At 41.4% G+C, this 26,006-nt stretch overlaps 1 protein-coding gene across 2 annotated transcripts in view; it reads left to right on the forward strand.

The window, feature by feature from the left end:
* Nucleotides 1-26,006, forward strand: part of nlgn3a (neuroligin 3a) — a 114,334-nt gene that overhangs the window by 40,091 nt on the left and 48,237 nt on the right. For both annotated transcript variants that reach the window (XM_038700247.1, XM_038700246.1), the window contains one exon: nt 5,355-5,504. In XM_038700247.1, coding sequence (XP_038556175.1) covers nt 5,355-5,504 — 150 coding nt within the window. The remainder of the gene's footprint in view (nt 1-5,354; nt 5,505-26,006) is intronic.

The raw sequence follows: 26,006 nt of genomic DNA on the forward strand, positions 1-26,006 counted from the left end.
ATTACAAAAATACGTAAATTCATGTCAGAACCATTTTAAGTCAAGTAAGTTAAAATACTGATTCGACAGTTCGGGGAAAGGCTTGACATACTGTGTCAATCTGTGTCACAGCAATCCTTTTGAATTTGAGGTCCAGTATTTTTCTAATTGGGCATCTGACAAATAGGGTCTGTTGTTATGATTAATCATCATTATAACAGCAGTGACATGAAAAGTACACTAATTTTATCATGATATTTAATAATTATGATATGATAGAAATAGGTGCCAGGTAGGAGGTGGTTAAAAAAGTATTGATTGATGCAGCCCTGGTGGGATTTAGCCTCCATGAGTCCAAGCAAAGCACTTCTGTGTCTGCTTCCATTTTCTGCAGCAAGGCATCAAGCACATGTCCTTGCTGTGCTGTAAGAACCTCTCATATTCCTTCTCTAGAAAGTGCAGCAACTCCACGTTGTTGTTTCGCTTCCTTTTTCCTGAACAATAACAGTTAATACAGATCTGCAATGTGTAGCCATTGCAAATAATTGTTTTCTGCAGGGAATAAAGATTATGCTCCTGCCAAATGCTGGTCAAATATTGACCAGCATAAATACAGTAGTAGGGTAAGAAAAATGAAAACATAATGTCAGAGCATGATGGTAATATATCTCAATGTTTGCATAGCGTCTGGTATGACAGACTTCTAGGCCTACCCAGCACAACAAATATACGATGTGGGCCTTTTGTAAAGCCAAATAGCAAGTGACATTGGTAGGGCGAGCCAATGGCAATGTTAGAAAATAGCATGCTAACATTAGCTTATGTCACCAAGGTTGTGCTTGTTGGCTAGCTAGTTAGCTGTTGGTCAGCTAACATTACCCAAGCAAGCATAGATATTATAAAGACATATAATATTATTTCACGTATGAACATCAAACATAACATTATGTTGCGGACATAACATTAATGTGAGAAATTAGTAGCCACGCTTGCTTGGGCAATGTTAGCTGACCAACAACTAGCTAGCTACCTAGCCATAGAGCTAAAAAGCAAGAGTTAAAAGGAAACACTGGAGAAATGTCATGTTTATATGTAGCAGAAATATGTTTTTTCCCCTTTCTTATTAAACATCTTGTGACCCCTCAAAAGTCCCCAGTTTTAAAACCAGTGCTGTAATATGACCACTGCTTCCTTGGTATAAATGGTGTAATAATCTATTGTGTTAAGGTTTACCAGTTCGGCTCAGATCAGTGTGATTTATTGACATGAATTTTTCATTTAAACAATGTTGCCAAAGCAGTTTGCAACAATATCATCAACGTTTACACATATATCCTCTCATGCTATGTATTACCATATCACTTGACCCTACTCAGAACAACAGCTTGGAAACCTTGTAAATTAGACAAAGCTAAAATGTATTAATCTGTCTGCAGTGTACTGACACAGTCAACATAATCTAGAATGCTCTGAAACAGGCTTCACATTGTGTGTATCATACAAGATGTCCGACTAATATTTGTTTCATTTATAGATATAATGCCATACTAAAGTTTTTTTTTTTTTTAAACATGCACATTACAGCCAAAACAGCCCTCAGAAAATGAGGACATACATATACTGTCTTTATATTCTGATCATACAATCCAAAAAGCTGTCTTAGCACTATGAACACGGTCTACGTTTGTAACAGTGATGGGAGAAATTACTAACTTGCTAAACAGCTAAGAAGGCTATTGATTATTATCTTATGCTGCACTTGTCCTGTTTCATCTTGATTTTATTTTCTATTGAACTCCTTTTTAATAGTATTTAAAAGTCTATATGTTGTCCTATGTTGCGTAGGGCCATATGTTTTATGTGAAGCACGTTGAATTGCCTTGTTGAAATGTGCTATACATATAAACTTGCCTTAAGAAATATGTAGCTGGCTGGCAACAATGTGAAACATTTGAAAAATAAAACTTACCATGATCAGTGGAACTTGCAACAGTCCACCATGACATCCAGCATTGCTGTTGCTCAGTTCAAGGCCCCTGTCAGTTGACATGCCGGTCTGTCACAGAGACGAAAATGTCCAAATGGAGATATCTCTGTGGCCAACCATTGCTGCTTCAGTCTAGATCCTTCTTTTTGGTCCCTGTAGCCTACTCTTTTTTCAGTTTCTTGAGTTTGTTGTTTATCTGTTCGAGGCTTCTGTCTTACCTCGCTCTAGCCATTTTGCTTTGTATCTGTTCGAACAGCAGTTTCTTTCTTGAAGCTCCCTTTAGTTTATTCTGAACTTATGTTGAGGACTACAGTGCAAGGGGACAGTTTGTCTCCTCCACAGACCACTGCTGCTTCAATTTCATGGCCTTTTTCTTTGGATTAGGCTGAGCTACACTAGCTCTGTTTTCTTTTTAATGGCCGAGTTTCAGTTGGTCTTGTTGGTTTCAATAATCCCGCCCCCTGCCCCTGACGTAAGTGGTTCTTGGTCCTAGACCAGCAAAGTGTTAGTGCTGCTCAGAACCAGTTTTCCTGGCCAAGAACATGTTCTTTGGCTGTGGAAATGCGAAGAACTAGTTTGAGATGAGGTATCAGCTCCAAACTGGCCCTTGACTTGCCTTGTTGGAAAAGTGGTATTAGAGGCTCAGCTTAGGCCTCCCACTGACACTCCATTCAGTCTAGTCATTATGATGCACCTATGAAAGGTTGTGCTCCTTTGGTCCAGCTAAAATCATGTATGTGTGATTGCCCCCCAACCCTTACATTTAGCAGCAGCGTGCAGTGAAGTTAGTGAATTTTTCATATATTTCCTCTACTGTAATACAGTTATTTGCTGTTCGTACAATATGTGCCACATATTGTACGAACAGCATGTACATGTATAAAATATGGGAGTGTATGAGTGTGTGTCACTGTATAGTAGATGCTGCATCATCTCACTTGTCAGACAGAGAAATAGAGAAATTATGTGAAAATGATGCGTTAACATATATTACTTTTCTGTTCAGCTCGCTCTTCATTGCATATCATCTTTCATAGACATTTCTATCATGCACAGATTCAGATTTTTTTTTGTTCATCTCCAAAACATGAGGTTTTTTTTTGTTGTTTTTCAAATCATTGCGCATGGAGTTTTATTGCAAATGTACCACTCTGTGTTTCAATTAACCTATTTGTGTTTCTTTTCTAGCACAGAGTTTTGTGCTACATTGCTATGAATCTGTGTGTTGATGTCATGATGTGTTTTACTCGGAGAAGTAGTGAATCAGGAACCAGCTTTTCCAGGTAGCCACTTAGTGGCCTGTTTCACCAATTAGTCCATCAACAGCAACCAATAAAGCTCTGATCTGATTGGTTAAGGAGAACTACTTTCCTCATTACCTTCAAGTCATGCCATGCTGCTGCCCCAATGTGGAAGTATCTAGAAAGGATTATTTCTCACTGTAAATCAAAGTCCAGTTGAGATCTGTTGCAAGTATATTTTTTCTCTGACACAAGTCAGTGTCAGTGAGAACTGTATATCACATATCTGTGACACCTCCCACATCAAATCAAGTCAATAAATAGATTAGATTAGGAGCTTCAATGTCTTGCAAAGGGATTTAACTGTTGTCATGGAGACCCCGATGTGAATCAACAAAAGAGGTGACTGATAACATTGACATGACTAATCTCTTTTTCTTATTTCTGCCCCCTGTTCCTTCTTCCTCTTTGCCATTCTCTTTGTATCTGTGGCCCATCTGTTTGACGAGCCTGTGTAGGATATCGTTTTGCTGTTTTTCGCCCTTTCTCTCCCCCCTCCCCTTTCTGACTGTACCTTTCATGCTTTCTCACCCCATGCACCCCCTCCTCCTCTTGTCTAAGATAAGTGTGTGCATAGAGAAGTGTCAGCTATAAATCACATTTCACTGTGTAGCCTTCTCAGATACCAGCAAGATAAAGAAAGCCATAAATAAGGCCACATCATACACAAGTTATTGCTGTGCTTTTAAATGTAACAGGGCCATGAATAACCAAGAGAATATTGAAAGAAAACCTGTGAATCAAGGCTGAGCTCTGCTATAGGGGTTATAGGTAAACCGTGTCTCTACAAAATGCATTTAAGTAGTTGTCCTTGGTGTTGAGCATACTAATGTGATGGGGTGCATAACGACGAGCGGTGCCTGCAGATGGATGCAGATTGGGCTGTGCAGGATGTGGCCTGCGATTAGCTGTTCTTGAAGATTTTGAATTTTGGCTCTCAGTCACCATAGCAACCAGAATACAATACAACCCTTTTAAATCTGAGCCCATTGCTTTCTCTTTTTTTCCTTTCTTTCTTTTTTATGTCTTTATTCCGGTCTTTCCTTCTGTCCTTCTATCTTCCTTCCTTCCGGTCTGTCTTTGTGTCTCTCTCTTTCTCTCTCTCTCTGTCTTCCTCACTCTTTGCCATCCCACCCCCTCTCATTCTCACCACTCTCAGGGCTCAGGGGGGGAAAAAAGAGAGGCAGGGAGTTGGACAGAGATGGAGGGAAGGCGGGAGAGAAACAGGGAGAGACAGGGGAGAGTCTGTGAGTGAAAGCGATACAAAGTGAGGGAGGGGAAGGCGAGAAGCTAGGAACAGAACGCGGGGGGAGCAGGAGTGAAAATGAGAGAGAGTTTCTTGTCTTGTCTCCCAGCTCTAGCTAGCCAGCCAGTAATTCAGTCTATTCCTCAGACAGAGGCTTTTTTCATCCCTCTACCTCTGGATGTGCTTTATCTGGCTGGAGTGTCGCTCCAGCTGGGTATCAAGCCCTGGTTCGGGAATAGAATAAACAACATTTTACCAAAACTGAAGCACAAATTTAACTGCCTGCAATGCCAAGCAAGGCCGTGCAAATAAATTGTTGCGCAGAGATAGGCCTGTGTAAAAAGGAGGCACGTGGTAGCATTGTGTAATTAGCCGGTGCATTTTCCCTATCACTGTCAAGCCAGATTAGCCTTCTCCCTGGTTAGGAGATGTGTCAGAGTACCTCTCTCTTTATTCTCCCTAATGGCTTCCTGCGTGTCTATATTGGGAAGTGGGTCTGCACAAAACCAAATACAACTCAAAATAGTTGGTTTATATGATGAATGTTTTATATGGTAAATGACAAGCCACATTTTCAGCTGAGATGGCCAATTACTATAATAGAGTTGAACTTGACATAATGAGTGGACATTAATTTGTTTCTCATAGAGCAGACATGATAGAATATGGCTTCCATTTCCATTAGTAGGTCAGCCGACTGTATCTCTACAGCTGGTATCTGAGAGGTGACCGTCAGCTTGTCTGTTTGTGGTCACCATGTGCTGTATCTGAATCTGAGCTGACCCTTAATCGGAGTGGGTGGACGGCAATGTGAATGTGTTAATGATGGCCGCTCTTGCAGACATACGAGACACTGGGGCCAAGCCTGTGATGGTCTACATCCACGGAGGATCCTACATGGAGGGGACAGGCAACATGATCGATGGGAGCGTCCTGGCCAGCTACGGAAATGTCATCGTTATCACTCTCAACTACCGCGTCGGAGTCCTCGGTAAGTATCTTTTCCTCTCTTTAATTTTTTTTCTCCACCTCCTCCTTCAAGGACATTTTTTTTCTGGGCCATCTTTGTAGGTCAGCTAGGTGTAATGAGCTCTGCTGATTGCCATATACACTCCAAATAAGGCAGAGGGGAAAACACAGCACTGTAAATACATGGACTGGTTCCTTTGCTGCTTGTTGATGCGGTGCTCATGTATCAAAATCACAGTAATTGAGTGTGCTGAATGTGGGTTTGTTGTTGTGACTGGGTTTTAGAATAAATTAAGAAATTATTGTAATGAGGTTGAGAAAAAAATGATGAGATGGGCGTGATGCTGGAGCGATAGAAGAGAGGAGAAGAGTCTGTTAGAGAGAACGAGGGGTTCTCTCTCGGAGTTGTGGTTGGTTGCAGATTGACTCATGCAGCTGAATCCTCTTTCAGACACTTGTGTGTGCGTGTGTGAGAGAGAGAGGGAGTGAGTGGAGAGGCAGAGAAAGAGAGAGAGAGAGAGAGCAAAAGAGGGGGAGAGAGCTCCATGGAAACAGCTGCAGCAACACAAAATGGAGTTTGTTAGCGCACTACCCAAGCTTTGTACCTTTTCCATCCATCTCTCTGACACAGCTGATTTCCCTCCTTACACATTTTTTTGCATTAAGAGTAGTTGTATACTGACTTCCAACTCTTTGAATGTGAAATGTCTATGTTGTTTGCATATGTGTAGAATATTGCCTCAGATTTGGACTATTGTCAGCTGCTGTTAGCATAAAGGTTATGGCTAGTGTTATTTTCTAAGTTTCTTTTGGTCAACAAATTCCACGAAAACATCCTTACCAAAAATTTATAAATCTGTCTCTTAATGCTTTCAGACTTCTCTGCACTGTCTGTCTGATTCACAGCCCCAAGCCTATTAAATTAAACTGAAGATACTCTTCAAAAACAGGTCACAAATATATGGCTCCAGTTCCAATAATTTCCTAAAAACAGCTCTATAGTTTTTAGCAGATGTTACTCAAGAGATGTAAAGCAAATATTTCCCAAACATTGGCCACAGTGGTTGCAAGTGTCAGTTGTGGAAAATTGTGGAAAATTTAGTGTAGCACTAGCAGAGAAGATTAGAGAAGAGTCATAAAGTCAGCAAACTGACTACGAAGCAATATCAGTTTGTTAAGATTAGATAGCTTTAGCCACCTCAAGTTACTGGTCATAAAGACCAATTAAGACTCTTAAATAGAGTGAATTGAGCGAGTGTGTGTGTGTGTGTGTGTGTGTGTGTGTGTGTGTGTGTGTGTGTGTGTTTTGTTACTTTCAATTGTTTTTTATTTGTAAAAGAATGAATGTGCTATTTTCTGTTTCAAAAGCTCCATAGTTTTGCTTTAGTACATATTTGTTTTGGTAGTGAGTATTTATAGCAGCAGGACAGTGTATGCAGCATTGACTCAAATGATCCATGATCATCACGATGAAGGAACATGTCACCCAGGACAAAGATGTGGCTCATTGGTATGTTTTTACTAGATTTTGGACAACAATAGGATCTATGGCATAGAGGAATAAGCCATGTCGGTGTCTCTTAACCTTGGGATCGGGACCCCATAAGGGGATGAATCTGTGAATTAATTTATTTTTACCTTTTCATGCCTCTAAAATGTATTCACATGAAACAGTTGGAGATTGGATAATTACTTTGGTTGAGCGAAATATACAATCTGTGACGAGGCGTCATACGTAGACGTGGCTTCAAGGGTCAAAAGGCAAAAAGGCTGAGGACCACTGACCTCAGTCAGGTTTTTATTTATCCTTTATTTAACCAGGAAAAAACCCATTGAGATTAAAAATCTCTTTTGCAAGGGAGACCTGAAACCTGAGACCTGACCAGTTTTGGCTGCACGCACTTGTTAGTAGGATCGAATCATTGTTGATCTTTTCATGGTACTTGTTGGCAACAACAAAAATATCACTAGCCTTATTCTTAATGGAGCGGCCTGCCTCACCTTGCTGCTCCGAGAGCTCCACATGTCAAGAGCAGGATGGTGACTGCTGCTTTATCCTCCAGGACATTGAGATGACTGGTGTGGTTGAATCACAGGGGCACAACTACATTCATCCTGAGACACTCTTTTTGATGGAGATAAGCGCTACAGCCTATCGATTTTGTCATCAGGATTGCTCGCCTTGAATGTGCTGTGTTTTTCCTCTGCCGTTTTTGTGGAGTATCATTTTGAGCGCCGTAATCAGCCTTCAGGGTGGTAAGGTAGCCGTAGCACTGGCTGAGCATGCTGCCTCCTGCTCCTGCCGCTGGTTTAAGGCTGAGCACGTAAGCCTAATACAGATTCATGATCATATTTCTTTCATGGCACTTCAATTATGAGTCAGATGTTTCTTCTCTCGCTGCCACATTTCGCTAAATGTCATTCTACATGCATGCACACACACCCTCAAACACCACATGCAAGCGCTCTGAGCATGTGCACACTCACACACATGCTAGTATTTACACAAACAAACACGCAGTGAGCGCAAACAGTGAAACAGTCTGCACACACACACACACACATACAGATGTGGTCTGCGCACAAGCACACACGTATATTTAAAAAAAAAAAAAACGTGCACAGACATACACACACATAGAGTTCACAAAGCAGCTCTCTTGGTGAGCTCCCCAGCAGCCATTCTGAGAAATGAGCAGAGAAGAAGTGATGCATGTAGTCGAGCGATAATGTCCATCGCTGTAGCATGGTCTGATAATCTCCCCATGGTACGGCTTTAAACTGTTATTACAGACACACTCATATAAACCAAATAAAACCGAGGCCAGAGAGAAATCAGACCATGATGGGCCAATTAACACTAAGCTGTCTGAAGATTTTCAGTCATAAAGTGTGAATTGCAATACTCAGAACATGAGAAATTGTAATTACATGTCTTCATTTAAATTTTTCTTTGCAGTTTTTTTCTTACTAACTGTTTCAGCATTAATCTAGTCTAGACAGCATTAAGTGGAGTAGATTAACTGTTTGTACTGGACACTGTACATTAGCCACTGCACACATATTTGGAAACCACACACACACACACACACACACACACACACACACACACACACACACACACACACACACACAGGTCAGCTGACAGCTGAATGAGAGCAAATACTCCAATTTTTTCTTCTTTTCTTCTGTGGCTTCAACTGCTGTGCAGCAGGACTCCCTTCATTTGAATAATGGAAACAATTCTGCGCAGGGTGAAGCAGTTTCATGCAGAAATGCTAAATAAATAAATAAATAAATAAATATTAATGAAAAAAAGAAAAGAAAGCTATTTTAATTAGGCTGCTTAAAGGGATGAGGGAATAATGGAGGCAGGGAGAATTAGACAAGATAATGAGTTTAAAGTGAAAGCAGACAAGGCAACTCAAACTACGCTTTCTGACACTAATATAGCTCTCCCATCGTCCCTGTGCAATCTAAATATGGCATTAATAATGCAGTAAACACCTTTGAAATACACACAACAATCTGAATATTTAACTCATTTCACAGAAATAATAGGCCTAAACTATTAGGCAACAACAGCCCTCACTAGCAAATGTACTGAAAGCATTTTTAATGTGGAAAAAAAAAACATTTTTACCAGCAAATTTCAACAAATTGGACAGCACCAAACCTTGGTAAATGTCAGTGATGAATATTTTATTTATCTATCGCATTAATTTCATTTTCCTTACACACTTTTTGTAGTAACACTATTTCCTGGTTTCTAGGGCTTACCAGCATTTCTCTCACAAGTTGGTGCACAGTGTGTTATCAAATATGGATTTAGCATTTGTTTGTTGTTTTCCAAAAGGCAGGCCACAGTGGATTTAGTCTATATTTCAGCGTGGTTTTATAGAATGTGTGTGTAGCGGCTGCAGATTCTACAGTGAAACACAAACTGAGAATAAACTCGCATAGAGAAGAGAAATTGGAGAGAGAGGAGGAAAACTGTAGAAAGGAGAGGGAACATGGAGGAGAGTTGTACAAATTCCTTTCGGAGACTCTGATGTGTCGAGTCGCTGCCACTCCTGTTCCAATTAAAGAGGAGTCCACTAAGTTTGTAGTGCTGTTCTATCATCCCCCTGCAGCTCTTGGCCCTACGCTGCTGTAATGGTAATTATTGCTTCAAAGGGTGGACCACAATTCTCCCGAGACCCCATGTGGAAACTTTCATATCTGAACCTTTCACTATTTAGATGAATGAGAATTCATATCAGATTTAATCTTTAATTACTTATTGACCCAGATGAGATATATCGAGAATAGAGTTTTCCAGACTGCCCTGTTAGGACTTGTCACGCTCACTGCTAGGGTCGAGGACCTGAAGAGCAGTTTGTTTACCAAAGAGAAACAGTGTTTGGATTTCTGCTCATTGATCTGTGTGTGTGTGTGTGTGTGTGTGTGTGTGTGTGAGAGAGAGCGAGAGAGAAAGAGATATTGTGTGTGTGTGTCTCAAAGTGTGTGCATGTGTGTGTGTGTCTGTGGTCTGTGCATGTGGTACGTGTGCGTGTGCCTACTTGCCGCGCCTCTCTAATGATGTGTAATGAGTCCCAGTCAGAGGGGAGTATCTTGTATCACTGCTCTTTACAAATATAATTACTCACTGGCTCTCCAGAGCATGTCAATTTCCCAGTCCATTGGGGTGAGGGGTGGGTGGGGGGACTTAATTACTAGTTTCCAAATGCATTAAAAATTAACAAAGGCTGCTTCTCTTGCCAAAACCCAAGGTGAGACTCTTCCTCTCAGCCCACTGCTCCAAAAAGGAGAATCGTCAAGTACAGTTTGTACTTGTGGAGAGTTTTCACCTCTGACAGAGTTTATTTGTGACCTTTGATGTCTATCTCCCATATCTCTTTGATCGCAGCCATTTCATGGTGGGACCATCGTTGCTATGGACTGTCACCTCAGTCCACCCAAGTTATTCAGGTCTTCAAAAGAATAGTTTTAGATCCAAATCAAAATAACCTCAACCTACAGCATGAGCTTATGTGAAAGCAGCGCTAGAACCGCAGCACAGGTGATTCGGCATTGATTTATTCAATTGTCCAACTTATTCTGGGTGCGATAAGTGACTCTGCTTTTCTTTGTTATGTCCCTCTCCCAAAGTAAAGATGGTGACTGTTGGTGATTCAGCCAGGGATTTGGGGTGCGGAGGATATCTGTGGCCGTGAGTGAACATTATTGTAGAACAGAAGATAGTTTATAGCTGTTTTTTCACAATAGAAGTACTGCTGAGCTCCACTGAGAGCTGACCAGCTCACAGCCTCCTGACCCAGACATGGTAGTCCGCTGAATGTTGGTTAAGTAGCAATACTATAGGACGTCATCTGTACACTTCCCGTCTGAGGTCTAAAAACATTTACACATGTCATTTCAAGTGTCAAAAGGAATTAATACACTTTCACAAACACTTATGCACACATATGCGTCTCTGCTGGCCAGATCCGATTCGATTGGGTTGTGGGAATGCTCCTGCAGCTGTTTGGTAAATGCAAAAAACACCAAAAAAGGATTACCTTTCTATTGTATTTATGAACTACGAGCAAGACAAAAGTTTTATCACTGATGGCACTACCTCAGCCAAGAAAGTCAGTGCTCTATCACCCACCCAGACAGGGCTGTACTGGGACAAAAAATTGGCCCTGGCATTTTTAGCCCAGGCGGCTGTAATATTCCCCCAAACCAGCTGAGTGGTATGTGCCGTTGAAAAGTGTACCAGTGCAAGTGAATCAGTGTACTCATTCGGACTCATTTACTGACTCCATGGTAATCAGAGGTGGCCGTGGAGTACACAACTCATTCTCGAGTAGCCTACAAGTCATTTTCACAGCAGCATGGGATTAGCCGATGCTGACAAAATAACCTCATCTCAGCCATTATAGTTAGCCAAAGTTAAGACTGCATTAGGAAACTATGCTACAAAAACAATGTCAAACAGCTTATGCAGCGCTGTTTGACAGTGAGTGATCACCAGCAGTAGGTGACAGTTGTATGTTATTATTATTGACCTTGAAGTAATTATCCATTGTCACTATGGCATGGCACACACCCTACCCAAGGGCATCACTTTGTATTGAAAAGTGCTGGGGACGGTTAAGGGCTCAGATTGGGGGTATGACAAAAAACTTAGCCCACAAGATGTGACATTGCACAAGATGGGGGTCACGAGAACAAGACAAAAATATATTTTTATACTATTTAGAATAAAAATTTATTGATGAAATATAAAATTGGGGGTACTCCCCCAGAAGATTTTGAGTATTAAACACTTTGGAGATATTTTCTGCACCCATTTGTGGTGGAAATGTCTTTATTTATGTAGAGGGAAACACAAAATGCAGGTAGTATAGGTGACAATTCAGAATATAAAAACATAACAGAATATAATGCAGTAATCAGTATTTTTTTTAGCTTAAGAAACTTTTTTTGGGCAACACAACATTTCAAGTGCCGTTTCAAGTTTTTTTAGAACATTTTTAACAAATGCTTTCAAAAAGTGATGGAGACAACATCTGCCATCTCAAAAAGTGGTGGGTACGTGTCCCCAGCATCCCCATTCTAAATGACACCTATGACCCTCCCTCCCTACAGGTCAATTAAAATTAAAATACGCCATGCTTACCGCTTCACCTCCACTCTCCTCCTGCTCTCTCTCTCCCTGTCACTCTGCTTTGCTAACACAGGCCTCCTCCTCTGCCTTGCAGTGGCCACAGCTCTTCTTTACTCCTTCAAGTGCCTGTACCTACACTACGTCAGATACTGCAGCTGATGTTAAAACTACTGCAGCCCCAGTAGCAGACATATCGGTTATCTTCATGCATTTGGCGGCCTCCGTCTGAAGACAATTATTTTGGCCCGCAATGCAAGAAACAGAAGGCAGAGGGGGAGGGGTGGGGGGCAGTAAGAGATGTGATTGGGCCAGCCCAGTGTCTGTATAGAAAATTTCCCAATGGGCTGCCGTCCATGCTCTATTTTTTAAAACAGTTATATAAATAAATAATTTTGCGTTACACTGGCCCCAAAAGTGCGTCGGCCCACCGGGCATTTGCCCGGTATGTCAGATTACCAGTCCACCGCTGCACACAGATCATGATGGTCAAACTGATCAGGGATCAGATTAACAGCTCAGTGCACCTTCTGTATGATCATCAGTCGTTAAAGTATTAAGATGTTTTTTAACATAATTGAAAGTGGCAATAGCAGACTAATAGACCATTAGTGTTGTCTATTAGTAATCTAACCTAAGTATAAGCACATAAGTGTTATTGGGGAATTGTACTCAGTATAAAAGGAAAAGTACTCATGCAGCCAAAATGGGCTCTGTTAAATAAGTGAATGATTATTGTTATTGTTGCAGTAACATGTAAGATGCATTTTCATGTTGTAACTTTTGAGAGACTGCTGTGTGGTTTAATTTACTGTAACATTTCATTTGCTCATTGTAGGTTTTAAAAATCTTCATCTGTAAACTAATGAGCTGCTGCCAAATAGATGTAGTGAGGTAAAAGTATAATGTAGCATAAAATACTACTCAAGTAAAAGAATTGTACTTAGGTACAGTACCACTGACGCCGGAGCCGCATACTACAGCTAATTTCAGTGTAATTTTTATCTAAGTTCATCTGCCATTATCACAGGCATGTGCTCACTGACATTGTTACACTGGGAGGTGTAAAAAAAATGCGTGGATACATGGATGCATTTACACCTTTGTCATCTTTGTCTAACATCTGGCTAGAATGTGTCTCAAATCAATCCCTCTTGAATGCTTCTGGGATGACTTTATGTCCAGGACTGTGTAAATGGGGTCCGACTGTTGCAAAATATTGTGGTCCTGCTTCCATGATTTTATTGTATCCTTGCACTGCCTTTTTAAAATGACAACTGTGAAAATGACTTTTTTTTTTGTTTTTACTACTCACGATCATGTGCAGGATATAATCCGTCTGGGTGCGTCTCATTTGTCACATTGGATGTCTGGGATCACAAAAATCACTCCATGAGTTACAAGGGAATAAAATTCGACATGACAACCTCCTGTGTGGCGAGGGTGAGTCGACTTAAAATAAAGAGCCTCCCTTAGTAAGTGTTCCCAGTCTCAGTCATTTCGGTTATCATTTGATATATGAGCTCGGCGCAGAGCAGAGGAATTCTCAAACTGTAGGTGGAAGAAAAAGCGAAGGCAGAGTGAGTTCTCTTTGTCTTCTATTATCAGGAGGGGAGCTGAGATGGATATTTACTTGTTTGCATTGCCATTTGGATGTATTCATCCAAATTAAGCAGAGAACAAAAACATTTATTCATCCTATTAATGTCAGGGAGTGAGGGATTGAAGTAATGGTTTCCATGCTTTAGTCTGCAGCAGCTTGTTGATGCTGCTCTTCTACAAATCACTGCCAGGAAATTAACTCTTAAGCCGCTCTTCCCAGACACACTGCAACAAACGTCTGGCTGTGCAAGAAGGGGCCGAGACGGGGCCCATTGTTTTCTCAGTGTTCGTCTTTTCACCGTCCCCAAGAAGATGTTTCCTTCCTAGCTTAAAACTCTTGAAATGTTTTGATTAAAACTTAAAGGGAATAATGCTGAGTCGGACTGAGCCCCTTGAAATAATGAAGCAATCGAAACAGCACTTACACAACAGGATCTAGAATCTTCTTTATGAACGGTGATTATTAAATACAGGATGGCTCCAAAATTGAAAGGTTCTGTGCTATTAACTTTTCATTAAATTGCTTTTTGACTATGTTATTCCTTAAAAAGCAAAATGTGCTTTTACAATAATTATTCCTGTGTGCGTTCATTGCATTTGTGGCAGTCTTGGCACTGGGCCTTGGTCGGCAGACAGCGCAATCTCCACCACATCCTGCGAGTGTCATTTGAAATGCTTGAGACCTCCCTGAAGAATTTAGTCTGTTGTGAAGGGAGGGGGACCAATCAGGACTAATTATGTTTTCACACGCTGATGGGAAAGTCCAAAATCTGGAACCTCCAACTGGGTTTCCTCGCAGCATTGTCTTCATGCAGTAATTTTTAACCCAACACCGCATGAAACAATATCCATAGGCTGATATTCGGAAGCTTTACAGGCAAATGTAGCTCATTTTCAAGAAACCATACCCTGTTTTTGTTACCATTTATGGTTGCCGTTTTCTTCAGCAATAGTCATTACCTGGCTATATAGTCGTTTTCATTGTTAGTGGCGAGGTCCGCCATTCAAATTACCTGGCCACACACGAGATTCACAGGAGACGATGCATGTGCACAATCCAGTGTAAATTATTATAATTTTAAATCCGGCTTGCTGATTACTGTTCACTCTCCCGCAGTCATATCAGAGGTGTAGTAAGTTACTGCCAATGCAAACAACATTTCCTGCAGCCACTAGTTCACATTAAAAGCAGCTACCTGGCAAAACACATGGTGGCATGTTCTGTATGTGAATCAGGCACAGGATACTTTGACAGGACATAAGCCTTTAACCATTGCTGACAGACACATTGAGTAATTAATTCTTCCATTTTCCATCGCCTCCGACTTTCAGATTCTGCTTATGACAATTTCAAACCCTAAAGCACTTGTTGAAGGGCTGGTGTATATGAAATACCTTCAAGATATTTTGTTTCTTTAAGTCTAACCACCTGCAGTCATCATAGCAGTGTTGTATAAAGATGTTCTACACCGACTGAACAACAAATTCCCCCTCACTGCTGTGACTTGAACTCAGATTGCTGATGTATTTTTAATGAGAATTTGTCCTCCTTTTTCATCTTACAACAAATGGAAACAGGAACAAAGCTCATTATATTTCATAAGCATGGCATTTCCGAAAACTGTGACATTAAGAAATCAATTTCTACAGTACAGTAGTGCTTTTCGCTATTCAAAAACAAGTTTTTCTGTGGCGCTGCCCTGAGATGAAAACATGTTTGGATGATCGCAGTACTTTCACCAAAACAGTAAATATGCATTACAAAGACATCAAAGGGCTAACCCGACAATTGCTTTCATCTGGTCAAGGGGACCTCTGCAGAGACTCCTGTAAAAATGGAACACTTCACCCAAAGATGGTGATATGAAGAGTACAGATGGAACGGAAAATGTCAACCTAGTGTCAGCGTTTGTCGTTGAGAGATATTGATGGATGTTTGACCTTTACTGTTAATGATGGAAGATGTGTTTCTTGTGAAGCTTCCATTTGCATCCTAAACATTAGTAAAAAATAGTGGCTCCTCATAGAGAGAACAGTAATATTTACAGAGCATCTCTTTTGCACTGATGTGGCATGGTCAAGCAACAAGAGATGCCCAAGCACAATCTGACCTGATACTCATTCAGGGGTAGAGCTACAATTTCCAGGTACGCCACCTGCTGCCAAAACTTTTTTTTTTCATATTTTCAAGTGGTCCTTAAATTGAGTGTATCTGAGTGCGAGACTCAAAGAAAGTACCCAATGGACAATACATAATACAATGCATGCAAGTGGCAGGTGTTGCCAACACCGAGATTAAGCTATTCTTTCACCTTTGGTTTTTGTGGCAGAGGCTATTAACTTGCACAAATAGACATTTCACAGTTTTGTGTGAATCCCTGGCTGGCCTTCGCCTTTGCTTTCAGTGCCAGATGCCCTTTTAATAGCCACCCCAGTAAATCCCAAAATATATTCACACCAACAGGGGCTTTTGTGTGACCTGCTTTACTTGGTTGTGTTTGGACTGGTTTATTACCCAGCAATTCCAAAATGACCTTGGTTTCTCAAGGATATAAATTGAAGGTCCCCTCAACCTTTAATGTGTCATTGCATAGCATATCAGCTATATAACATCACAGCTGTGGAATGTGTAACTTTTGAAACTGATGTATTATCATACTCCCTGGGTTACACCACACTACATAAATACTGGACTAAGATTTCTGAGCAAGTTCTAGACACTAATAAAACAGTAAATGGATCAGACTGTAGCATTAAATAATGCAAAATCATTAGCATTACCAAACAAAAGCACATCGAGGGGCACAAAATGCCACAGAAAAAACAATGCAGTCTGGGTAATGGGAGCTGCAAATTACTGTTTTGTTTCTCCACTAAGATATTGACACAGGGCCTGAATCAATTAAATGAAAACGGTACATATAATTGTATGAAGTCTTTGAACAAATATCACTCTGTCAGAAGATGGCACAGGCAAAATATGTTGTATACCCGAAGGTGAATATTTGTATATCAGAGACTTTTTATAACTTTAGTCTATTCCCACCTCACATTGGGCTTCTTGTTTATGGTGCCTGAAAGATCTATCTGTGGTGATTCATTGCTTGAATGCTTTGTTTTGCTTTATACTCTGCTCTATGAGGGAGTGTGGGGCTCCTAATGGCAGCATAGCTTTTCTTCCTAGTGCATTTGTCCTTGAGGGATTTTTAACTTCACAACCAAAAAACACACAGGCGCGTCTTCTTCCTTGGGGCAAAATACGTACAGGTAACAGCCTTATCGAACGGAAGCCAGCATGTACACCTTACAGATGAGCCCAGTGCGGCATGTTTGATCATTCAGAGAAGGGGGTGGAGAGTGTGTGAATCTAAAACTCCTTCCATTTCAGCTTTTTTTTTTTTACTCCTTCTCAGCAGCATTGTTGAGGATAGGAAGGGGGGAGGATTAGAGTGCAAAGTACAGCAAGAGGAAGGAAGGAGGTTAAGATTTGCCCATCATAAGGTGTGTCCTGAGACAGGAATGATGTGTGTAAGAAGATATATATTGGCCGGGCAGGTAGAGGTACTTGCTTCTTGTCTTGTAGAGGCATTAATCATAGCAGCGGCCAAGCCTAACCGCCAAGGTCAGCAGTCCTCGCATGTGTGGGAGGCACTCTACACAGCTGCCACCACAAAGCAGTGCTGCTGAGGGGCTAACTGAGGCGGGAGGCAGGAGTGTGAAGAGGGTGAGGAGCCCGTAGTTGAATTGACAAGGTGAAAGTAGGAGCAGGAGAAGAACGGGGTGGAGAATAAGGTTGGATTAGTGACAACCCCGGGGGTGTGGTTGGGAAAGAGTGGCACTTGAGGTGGTAGCGAAGGAGATTGCTAAGGAAAGGTAGGTGGACATTTTGGGATAATGGATTGAAGTGGGCAGCACAGTTGGGGTGGGCAGGAGGGGAACCGTGTGTGATGCACTGGTACGGTGGGTGGAAATGCAGCAATTACAGGGAGTAAGGTTGGGAGGGACAGCGTGTGAACAAGGTCTGGTCACAATGCTTTTTAATCACACCTCTCGAGTAGGAGTTTGGTATTATTAAAATAGGACAGAGGTGAGAATTATGCCCATTCAGGGAGAATCGTGACTGTTTGGAGGTGCTGTTAATTTAACAGAATACAGAGCCAGATACCCAGTGTAGCGCTTATACTAAAATAAAGTATCCACAGAAGGACAATAATAAGCAAATTGATGGCAGTATATACATGACAGGTTATATTACATTCTCAGGCTAGTACCATCTTTCTCCCATGAAAGCTAATTTGATCGGGTCATATGTGGTTTTGAATGTGTCGTAACACCAAGGAGCTCTATCAGACATGTTGGAGGGCAATTCCACTCAACTCACTCAAAGAAAAATACAGTAATTTTCTGCAGCGGTGTGAACAGAGGGGCAATATATCCTTAGGTTTTTTAGCAAACTGAGTCGTGGCTGCTGTCCAACTTAGTCCAACTTCATCTCCCCCAATATTTAGGAGCCTGATTGGTATAGAATTGATCCAAGTGGGATTTTCCATTGTCTCCTTTGCACGTCCAGTCTTTTCAACCCTATGAAGAAGGAGATACTCTGGAGGGAAATGTAGAGAATTAGAACACACCAGAAGGGCTTTGTTGTAGTAAGCCAGCGCACAAAGAATTCTGCGGGACACTACCTTTGCCTGACTGCCTTCTGCTTATGTAACTTTTGCAGTCATTTCAGGTTGGGGTTGGGGTGGGGTGGGGGGTTCGTTTTTACTCTGACTGTAGGCATGATCATGTCAGCCTGATTAGTTGGTCTTTTTTTGTGGCAATGTGGAGAGAAACACAGAATACCTTTGAGCATTTTAATGCCCCATTCAAAAAAGCCACACTAAACTTCTAAATTAGGGTTATGGACAGATTGTGGTATGGTAATCTTTAGAAAACTAAATCTACTGCTTAACGTTAGGGAAGATGGTACTCATGGTTAAAAGAGAATAATGTTGACTGGGTAAAAGCAGAGACGTTATATAGAGGAGACATGCCACTTTAAGAATCCTCAGTACAACTCTATGGGGAAATCCCGTAAGGACAAAGATGGCGGTTGTCCTGCCCCTCCCGCTAGAAAGCCAATTGTCTTCTTTTAATAGTTGAGGCGGGAAACATATTTCAGCCAATCGCGTGGTTCCACTGACTTGAGGGGTCTACTTCGCATGCATATAACCAGTCGGGAAAAACGCTTTTTAAACCTTATTTTGAGGCAAAGTCGTCTAACTTTTTCTAACTAACGTAATATTTATCTTCTTTGGTCAAGAATACACAATAACAAGAATATAAAGCAAAATGAACTGAACTGGCCACAGACAGGCACTGAAATAATTGAAAACCTCTCTTAATGAGGCAGAACAGACTGGAGCTGAGGGGGCTTGCTGTCTCCAAAGACTCAGCAACTAGGATCTTGATCAACAACATACATATAGTGAGCTTGGCAGGTGAAGCGAATAATGAGGCTGATCAGTCAAACTGTCCTGTCCATCAGAGCGAATGTCAGGGAAAAACCCAGAACAGCAGCCTCAGATTCAGCACCCTGGACAGTGGTCATGACATTCAGTGGTTTAACCTTCAGAAATTGTGGTTATTATAATATTATATTATAATTATGACGGATATGGAGAATGAAAGAGAGGCATATAGAAGTATACTACTGAGGGTAAAAAGTTCAGTTTTAAATGTGGAATAATCATGCATAAGAGTTGAACCGTTATTTCCATGGTGAAAGATTTAAAACAAAACTAAATAGTTTAATAGTAGAATAGTTTATTCAAAAACCACTGCATCAGTGTCATTTTCAGCACTTAGTAGAAAATCCTTGAGTTCAATAGCAGCTCACAACTACGACCTGAATCTCATCCTGACAGACTGACCTGCCTTTGGTGCTTCATGACCAGAATTCCAAATTTCTCATCAGTGTATTTGCTGATGATTGATTTGTTTTGATTCTAATGAAGGCAAACAACAACAACATAAAAGAAAGTTATGTATCAACAGCAGCCTGAAGGGGGAAAATGAAATTACAGCATGAACAAAGCAGCGTACAGAGGAAGGGAAGTGGTACAGATGGTTTACATCTAACAATTCATTTGAAAATTTCATATTTACAGAGTAAGTCTGACATGGTTCTCATGTAAGTAACCTGGATTAAAGGACGGGAAACAAATTAAAATGCCCACATAACATGCAAAGGGAGTCAAGTTAAACTAGGGAAGCATTTGCATGCACGTCAAGTTAAGACATGCCTTTTAATAAAATGGAAATTTTCCTTTTTGCAAAAATTCAACTATTGATACTGCACGCATGTTGTTTTTTTTTTAGCTGCTATCACTTATCACATATCACTAATTTGTTATACTGATCAGTGGATTAAATATGTTTTTCAAGGGTTTGATTCTCCATCAAAAGAGCTTAAAGGGTTGTTCATTTCAAAATCTTGCACTTTTGTAAATCACAGTATCACAGTGAAAAACACTGTGATGCTGGGTGATGAAATGATAGATATTCAACCAGATATTCAACTGTAAATGAAGACAAATTGCACAAAGCAATTTAAAATGGTGAGTTACAGATGTGTAAAGCACTTTTAATGGAAAAGAGAAAGACAGTGATAGAAAATTATTTCATTCAGGCCTAATGCTGTTGGATTCAGCTTTTCTTTTTTTACAGTGACCATTCTGTACTAATTTTCAAAAACTGTGCACAAGGTACTCAATCAACAGCAGGGCTTAATTGAGATTAGTCCACAGCACAGAAGAGGCTTTGTTCCTAGCAGGCAAAAGAAGTTCAAGGGATTCTTGTAAATATCATGAGGGACTGATGTGAGCATCAGGAGCTACAGAATGCCAGTTTTCTCATGAATAATAGCAGTGAAATGTGTTGATAAATCCTGAATGTCTTGTTGGAGTTGCGTGGCTTCAGGTGTTGGCTGACATTCTCTCTGTGGAGCTGCCAGTCAAATGGATGCTGGGCCTCCGGAGCGCCGTCTCTGTCTCGTTTCGTGGTGTTTTTCAATAGCACAGTCGCTGCAGTTGAATATCCTGCTTCTCTTCTGCAGTGCGGGTGTCTTACTGAAAATCCACAACTTCACTAGCATAAGATCCCTACACTCATATTCCAAAGTCTTGTCTGGTCCAGGTTTGTTTACACAGATATGAGCCTCACTGTGTTTTCCCATATCAAACTGTATTAGTTTCTGTCATCGCTAACACGACATAGCAGGCTAATAAAAGCATCAGTGGAGTGTTGAGCACATGGCAGCTGCTCAGGGAGCGGACGCTGCAGAGTAGCAGCTCTCATCTGGTTCTTGAGAATTGTGGGGTCCTGCTCCCATATATTGGCCAGGAGCCCATGCGAGTCCTGCCCCCATGCCACTTGTCCTTTACACTCACTGGCTGCATGCCGGCAAGTTGACCTTTATCATTAACCCTGCTGCGTGCCTGTCATTTAAAGTCTTTATTATTCACGCTTCCCTTTGGGTATATTGTATAGTGGGGAGCATGGAGGAGGGGTGCAGAGCTAGTTAGCACATTTACACTCCGCAATTATAGCACTTAGCTGCTGCTGAGAGCAACCAACAAAGAATTATTAAGAACACATGGAATACAAAATTGGTGTGTGTCTCTAGCCGGTTCCAACCACCTCCCATACCTGCAGCAGCACACCAGCAGAAAAACATGCTCAGTCTACTTTATCTTACTGGCACACATATCCCTCTTTACCACTATACACACACCCACATGGATTGGCTTCGGCACAACATTGTACCATGCTTTGAAAAGAATACAAAAGGGCAAACAAACTGAACCATCAACTACACATTTTTTGTATTATTGATTAGTCTCATCTCTTCACTATGGACACAGTTTCTTTCATACAATGGTATTTGTTCCATTTTTTTTACTTTGATGTGGAGAGCCCAGCCAGAGGAGATACACGCACACACACTGTGGCCAAGGCACTGTTGATATTCTTTGGACCCTCCGTCTTTATCCGCAGCAGTGTTAATCAGCAGCCATTCTAATTAAACTCCGTTTGTACTTGAAATGCTTTAAAACATGTTCAAACACTTGTGAACGACAACTGTTTGATAGGACGCTGCCTCTATCCTGTTCCCAGGTGATAAGAGCAGCCTGTGCAAAAGGAGTCAGCAGGGATGTATTTTAAAGTGCAGATTGTCTGTGCGCAATCAAACCAAGTCGATCCATGTCACACACGTTCCCTATGATATTATTCATGAATGTTTTTTACCCCGATCCCACATCCATTACATCTTTATCACAACTATTTCCATTATCATCCGGCTCTGCCACTTGCCTTCACTCAACCTCATTCTGCTGCATGTCAAGTCAGCAGTCTCCCACAAAAAGTAATCCACTGCCTTTACTGATGGGCTGTGATATAGCTTTCATCGTTTCAGTGCTGCAGCGACGGCTGCAGAATGTGGCAAATTGACACCCCACTTCTGCGCTGTCAACTATTTAAACGGAAAGCAAATCAAAATTACCTGATTATGTCATACATGCAATTACAGTGTTTTGGTGCAGCTATCATCAAGGCATTTCCATTTGCAAGGGAGGTGGAGTATCAACTTTGTACTTGGAGCCAGACGATACGGCTTAGTTGTTGTATACTGTTTGCATGTGTACTTGTTTTTAGTCCTTTCAAAGCCCTGACGGCCCTGCATACCATATTACATAAAAGTTAGCCAGAGGACAAATTACAAAATGCTTTCGCCTCGCAGAATTTTCCATCATTAAAAACAGAGCGGAGGAATGCTATTCGGATTACAAATGGGAAATTTGCAAATGCATGTTTTTCCCCCTCCTTTACCCTGTCTGAATCAATTGAACAAACCGGCATGATATTTGATGGCCTGTGAGCTCCAATTATTAGAACAATATTATGGCTGGGGTAAGTCAGGGGCACTCCAGTAGAATTCCAATAGTGTTTGGAAGCTATTTGTATTGGTGTTAGTCCTTCAGGGGCTGGAGAAGGGCATACGGCTCAATAACTCAATTCTTAACAATTAGCCCCTGACATGTCCCGTAGAAAACAGATAGAGAGGACTCTAGTGGATGATATTTTCCAAACTATAGAGATTATTGTTTCAAAGCCCAAACAGCATTGCTAAAGAAGTTGGGGCTCTGTTTTTTTTTTAAATCATGCTTGCCAGCTGATAAGATCGTAGTTGATAAGTGCTTAATTCTTCATCTCTCAGCTGTTTAGGTGGCTTTTATTTTGTCTGCATCAGCAAGGATCTCATCACAAGCTTCACCCGCTTCTCGCTGTACTGTAAAAAAGTAGACTGTTCTCCAGAGTCACTAATTATCAACAGCACACTTGCAACATTTTAAATGACATGGACCTTATCACTCTCTATTATAAATATATTTTAGTGTAGTGAGAGGGGCTCGTGGATGTGGGTTCAGACCTCATCTAACTCGCCGTGTGCTTGCCGCTCCCCTCCCCTCTTCCCGAAGCACACCTCCTCCAGCCTTGGACCCAGCAGAGAACGACCTTGGACCAGGGCCGACCTTGCTGCATCACCGCGGCCTGATGTTATTAGATTGTCCAGGAAGGAGAAAGGTTGAAAAAGCACACGCATTCCATCTCGCTTTCGTTTGGTCCTTGGTGCACTTTCAAGGGGATGGGGAGAACAAATAGAGCTGTCTGAGGGTGTTTGACTTTTACGTGTGCGTGTGTGGTATGTGATGTTTGCGGGTGTACAAGCGCTTGTCGTCCGCGCAACCACATGGCACAAAACATGACTCTCAGAGAGACATGGAAGGTGGCATTTGGAGTCGTCTGCTCAGAGGAGAGCTTCCATGCCTCAGGGGATCGTATTCAGTCGGGGTCTCCTTTGGGTCTTGATGGGCCGTGCGCTGTGGTCTGATTGTAAAGAGGTCATAGCTTTGTGAAGGAAGCCCCAGAGGCCAGCTAGAACAATTAGAAATATGTGTTTCTGGGTCACTGGAGCACAGTTACGAGTCTGGTAATGCTATTGTATTTCCTACAGTAGAGGGTGAGCAAGAGGCTTTTGTCTGATTCGTGATGTGATATATCTATGCTGAAAACACCATGCATGCTGCTTTGTTTGAACTGGTTTATCCTTGCAACCATAGATTTCAGGCTTTTACTTTATACTGTATATTCTAGCCTTGCTCTCCCACAGTCAGTAGTCCTTAAGTCAACAGCAAGCTGTGCTGCAAACGCAGCAGTGACAATGCAAATGCATGAGCGGTAACCCAGCTACAAGTAAGCTAAGCCTAATGTAAACTTAGCCATCATTTCACATATGCACAGCACAGCATGTAAGTAATATTGCCACAAAAATAGACTTCAGTATTCCATAAATATTTAATGAAAATAGAAATACAGGTCCTACAGACTATACTATACGAGAACACATGTGTAATTTAATTTGTTGTTTCTGTAACACTTCTGTGAGGCTAATGCATTCATTGGAAGTAAATTGCCACAGGCTATATACCTCTCTGAGGCAGCATATCGGGTGCTTAATATAGCAGTAAACAAGTTAACAATGCTTGACAGGGATTAAAATGGATATGGATTCCTGAGTGGCAGAAATTCAATGACACAGAGCATATTAGTTTAACTGTTAAAAGTGTCAGACCATGTAAGCTGAATTCAGATTTTAAGTTCCGTGTCACTGTTATTCCTGGCTCATACAGGAACCGTGTAATGATCTGAATTGAGACATTGAGATCACCAGAACTGGACCAAGGTTTTCACCCGACAACAACAATATATGGGGGGATGTTTCACCTTTATATTTTTCTTCATGAAATATGAAAGGGCAAAGGCAGGATGACTCGAGCTGTGCCAGTGATCAGTGGATCCAGCTGTTATATATGAGTATGGAGCGATATGAATTATCATAAGTGGTATAAGGGCCGCATCAAAACAGATAATCACCTGACTCAGTAATTTTGCGGGGTTGTATCACACCAGTCTAACTTGATCATCCGCCCCGATCATTTTAGACATGAATTGTGTATCAGTTATCTCCCCAGCTAGAGCAGGCTGGGTTCTAAATACAGCCTGGTATGATTTGGTGTCCTAGTTCTGGCATCTAAATGCATGCCCTTCCTAAGGTAACATCTTTCATGCAGGATTATAAAATGCTGACTGCATGCTTTTTATGCGCTGCATTTGCATTTTAATGTAAACCCCCATTTACATTTACTAACAATACAACTGTGGTCAAAATTATAATGGTAATACCAGCAATTGGGTGAGAATAAATAGTTTTGGAGGAATAAAGTCCCTAAGAACAGGGGAAATCCCACCTTTTTGAAATTGAAAGATAACACATTTCTGTGCAAACAAGTCGGGGTCCAGTGCCATTTGCTGGTGTCACCACTGCTCTAATGCTCATTTCCCCCCATGTTGTAAAAGGCTAAATTAGCCTCCTCTGGAGCCAATTTAGCTGAATTAAGGAGCTTAGAAAGGTCATACTTACATTTCATTTGAACTTAATAGACATTGCATCAAGAGTGCTTTTCTCTGTTTGCCTACATCACCAGCAGACACTTTCAAAGTTAATAAGACCAAATATTCTATCATTATTCCTGATCCCTCATCATCCAGAAGCTGTACAGGTAGCTAGGGCAAAAACATCAGGTATCCAATATCTTTATGATATTCTCCCAAATTAGGCCTCCAGACCACTGTATGTTTGGCCACTGAGCTACCTTGTTAAGTAAAATAATGAATGAATTGCACGAGTAATTATGAAAACTCTCACGCTGCTCACAAGCGGCACTAATGCTTCTGCTAGTTTAATTAGAGCCGGAGCCTGCCACTCAAGGCAGTTCCCCATGCCAATCCTGAGGACAGAATCGTGGATTCTCAGGCTGTGGAAGAAGATAAGGCTCAACTCAGGAGCTCAGTATGGTACAAGCCTGCCCCCATTGCACAGGCTGCTACAGGTATGAAGGGCTGCAGCACTTTCAGCCACAGGTAGGGATGTTACTGACAGAGAGCCGCAACGCACAGTCTGCTCCAGTTATCCTAGGCCAGAGACAGAAAGAGCAGTTAACCACCTGTCTTCCGTCATGGGAGCTATTGCAGCGTAGTTAACCTATCAAAGACAAGAGGAAAGTATTGTCATCAGCATATGTCTTGATAGCACCACAGAGAGCATTAATAGCCATTAGAGAGCATTATCCATAGCACAGCCAGTTAGTGGACACTCAAGTGAAG

The sequence above is a fragment of the Micropterus salmoides genome, unplaced genomic scaffold, assembly GCF_014851395.1.
Source record: "Micropterus salmoides isolate LMB-PRFRI ecotype aquatic unplaced genomic scaffold, ASM1485139v1 Ms_hic_scaffold_5, whole genome shotgun sequence".
Classification (NCBI taxonomy): Eukaryota; Metazoa; Chordata; class Actinopteri; order Centrarchiformes; family Centrarchidae; genus Micropterus; species Micropterus salmoides.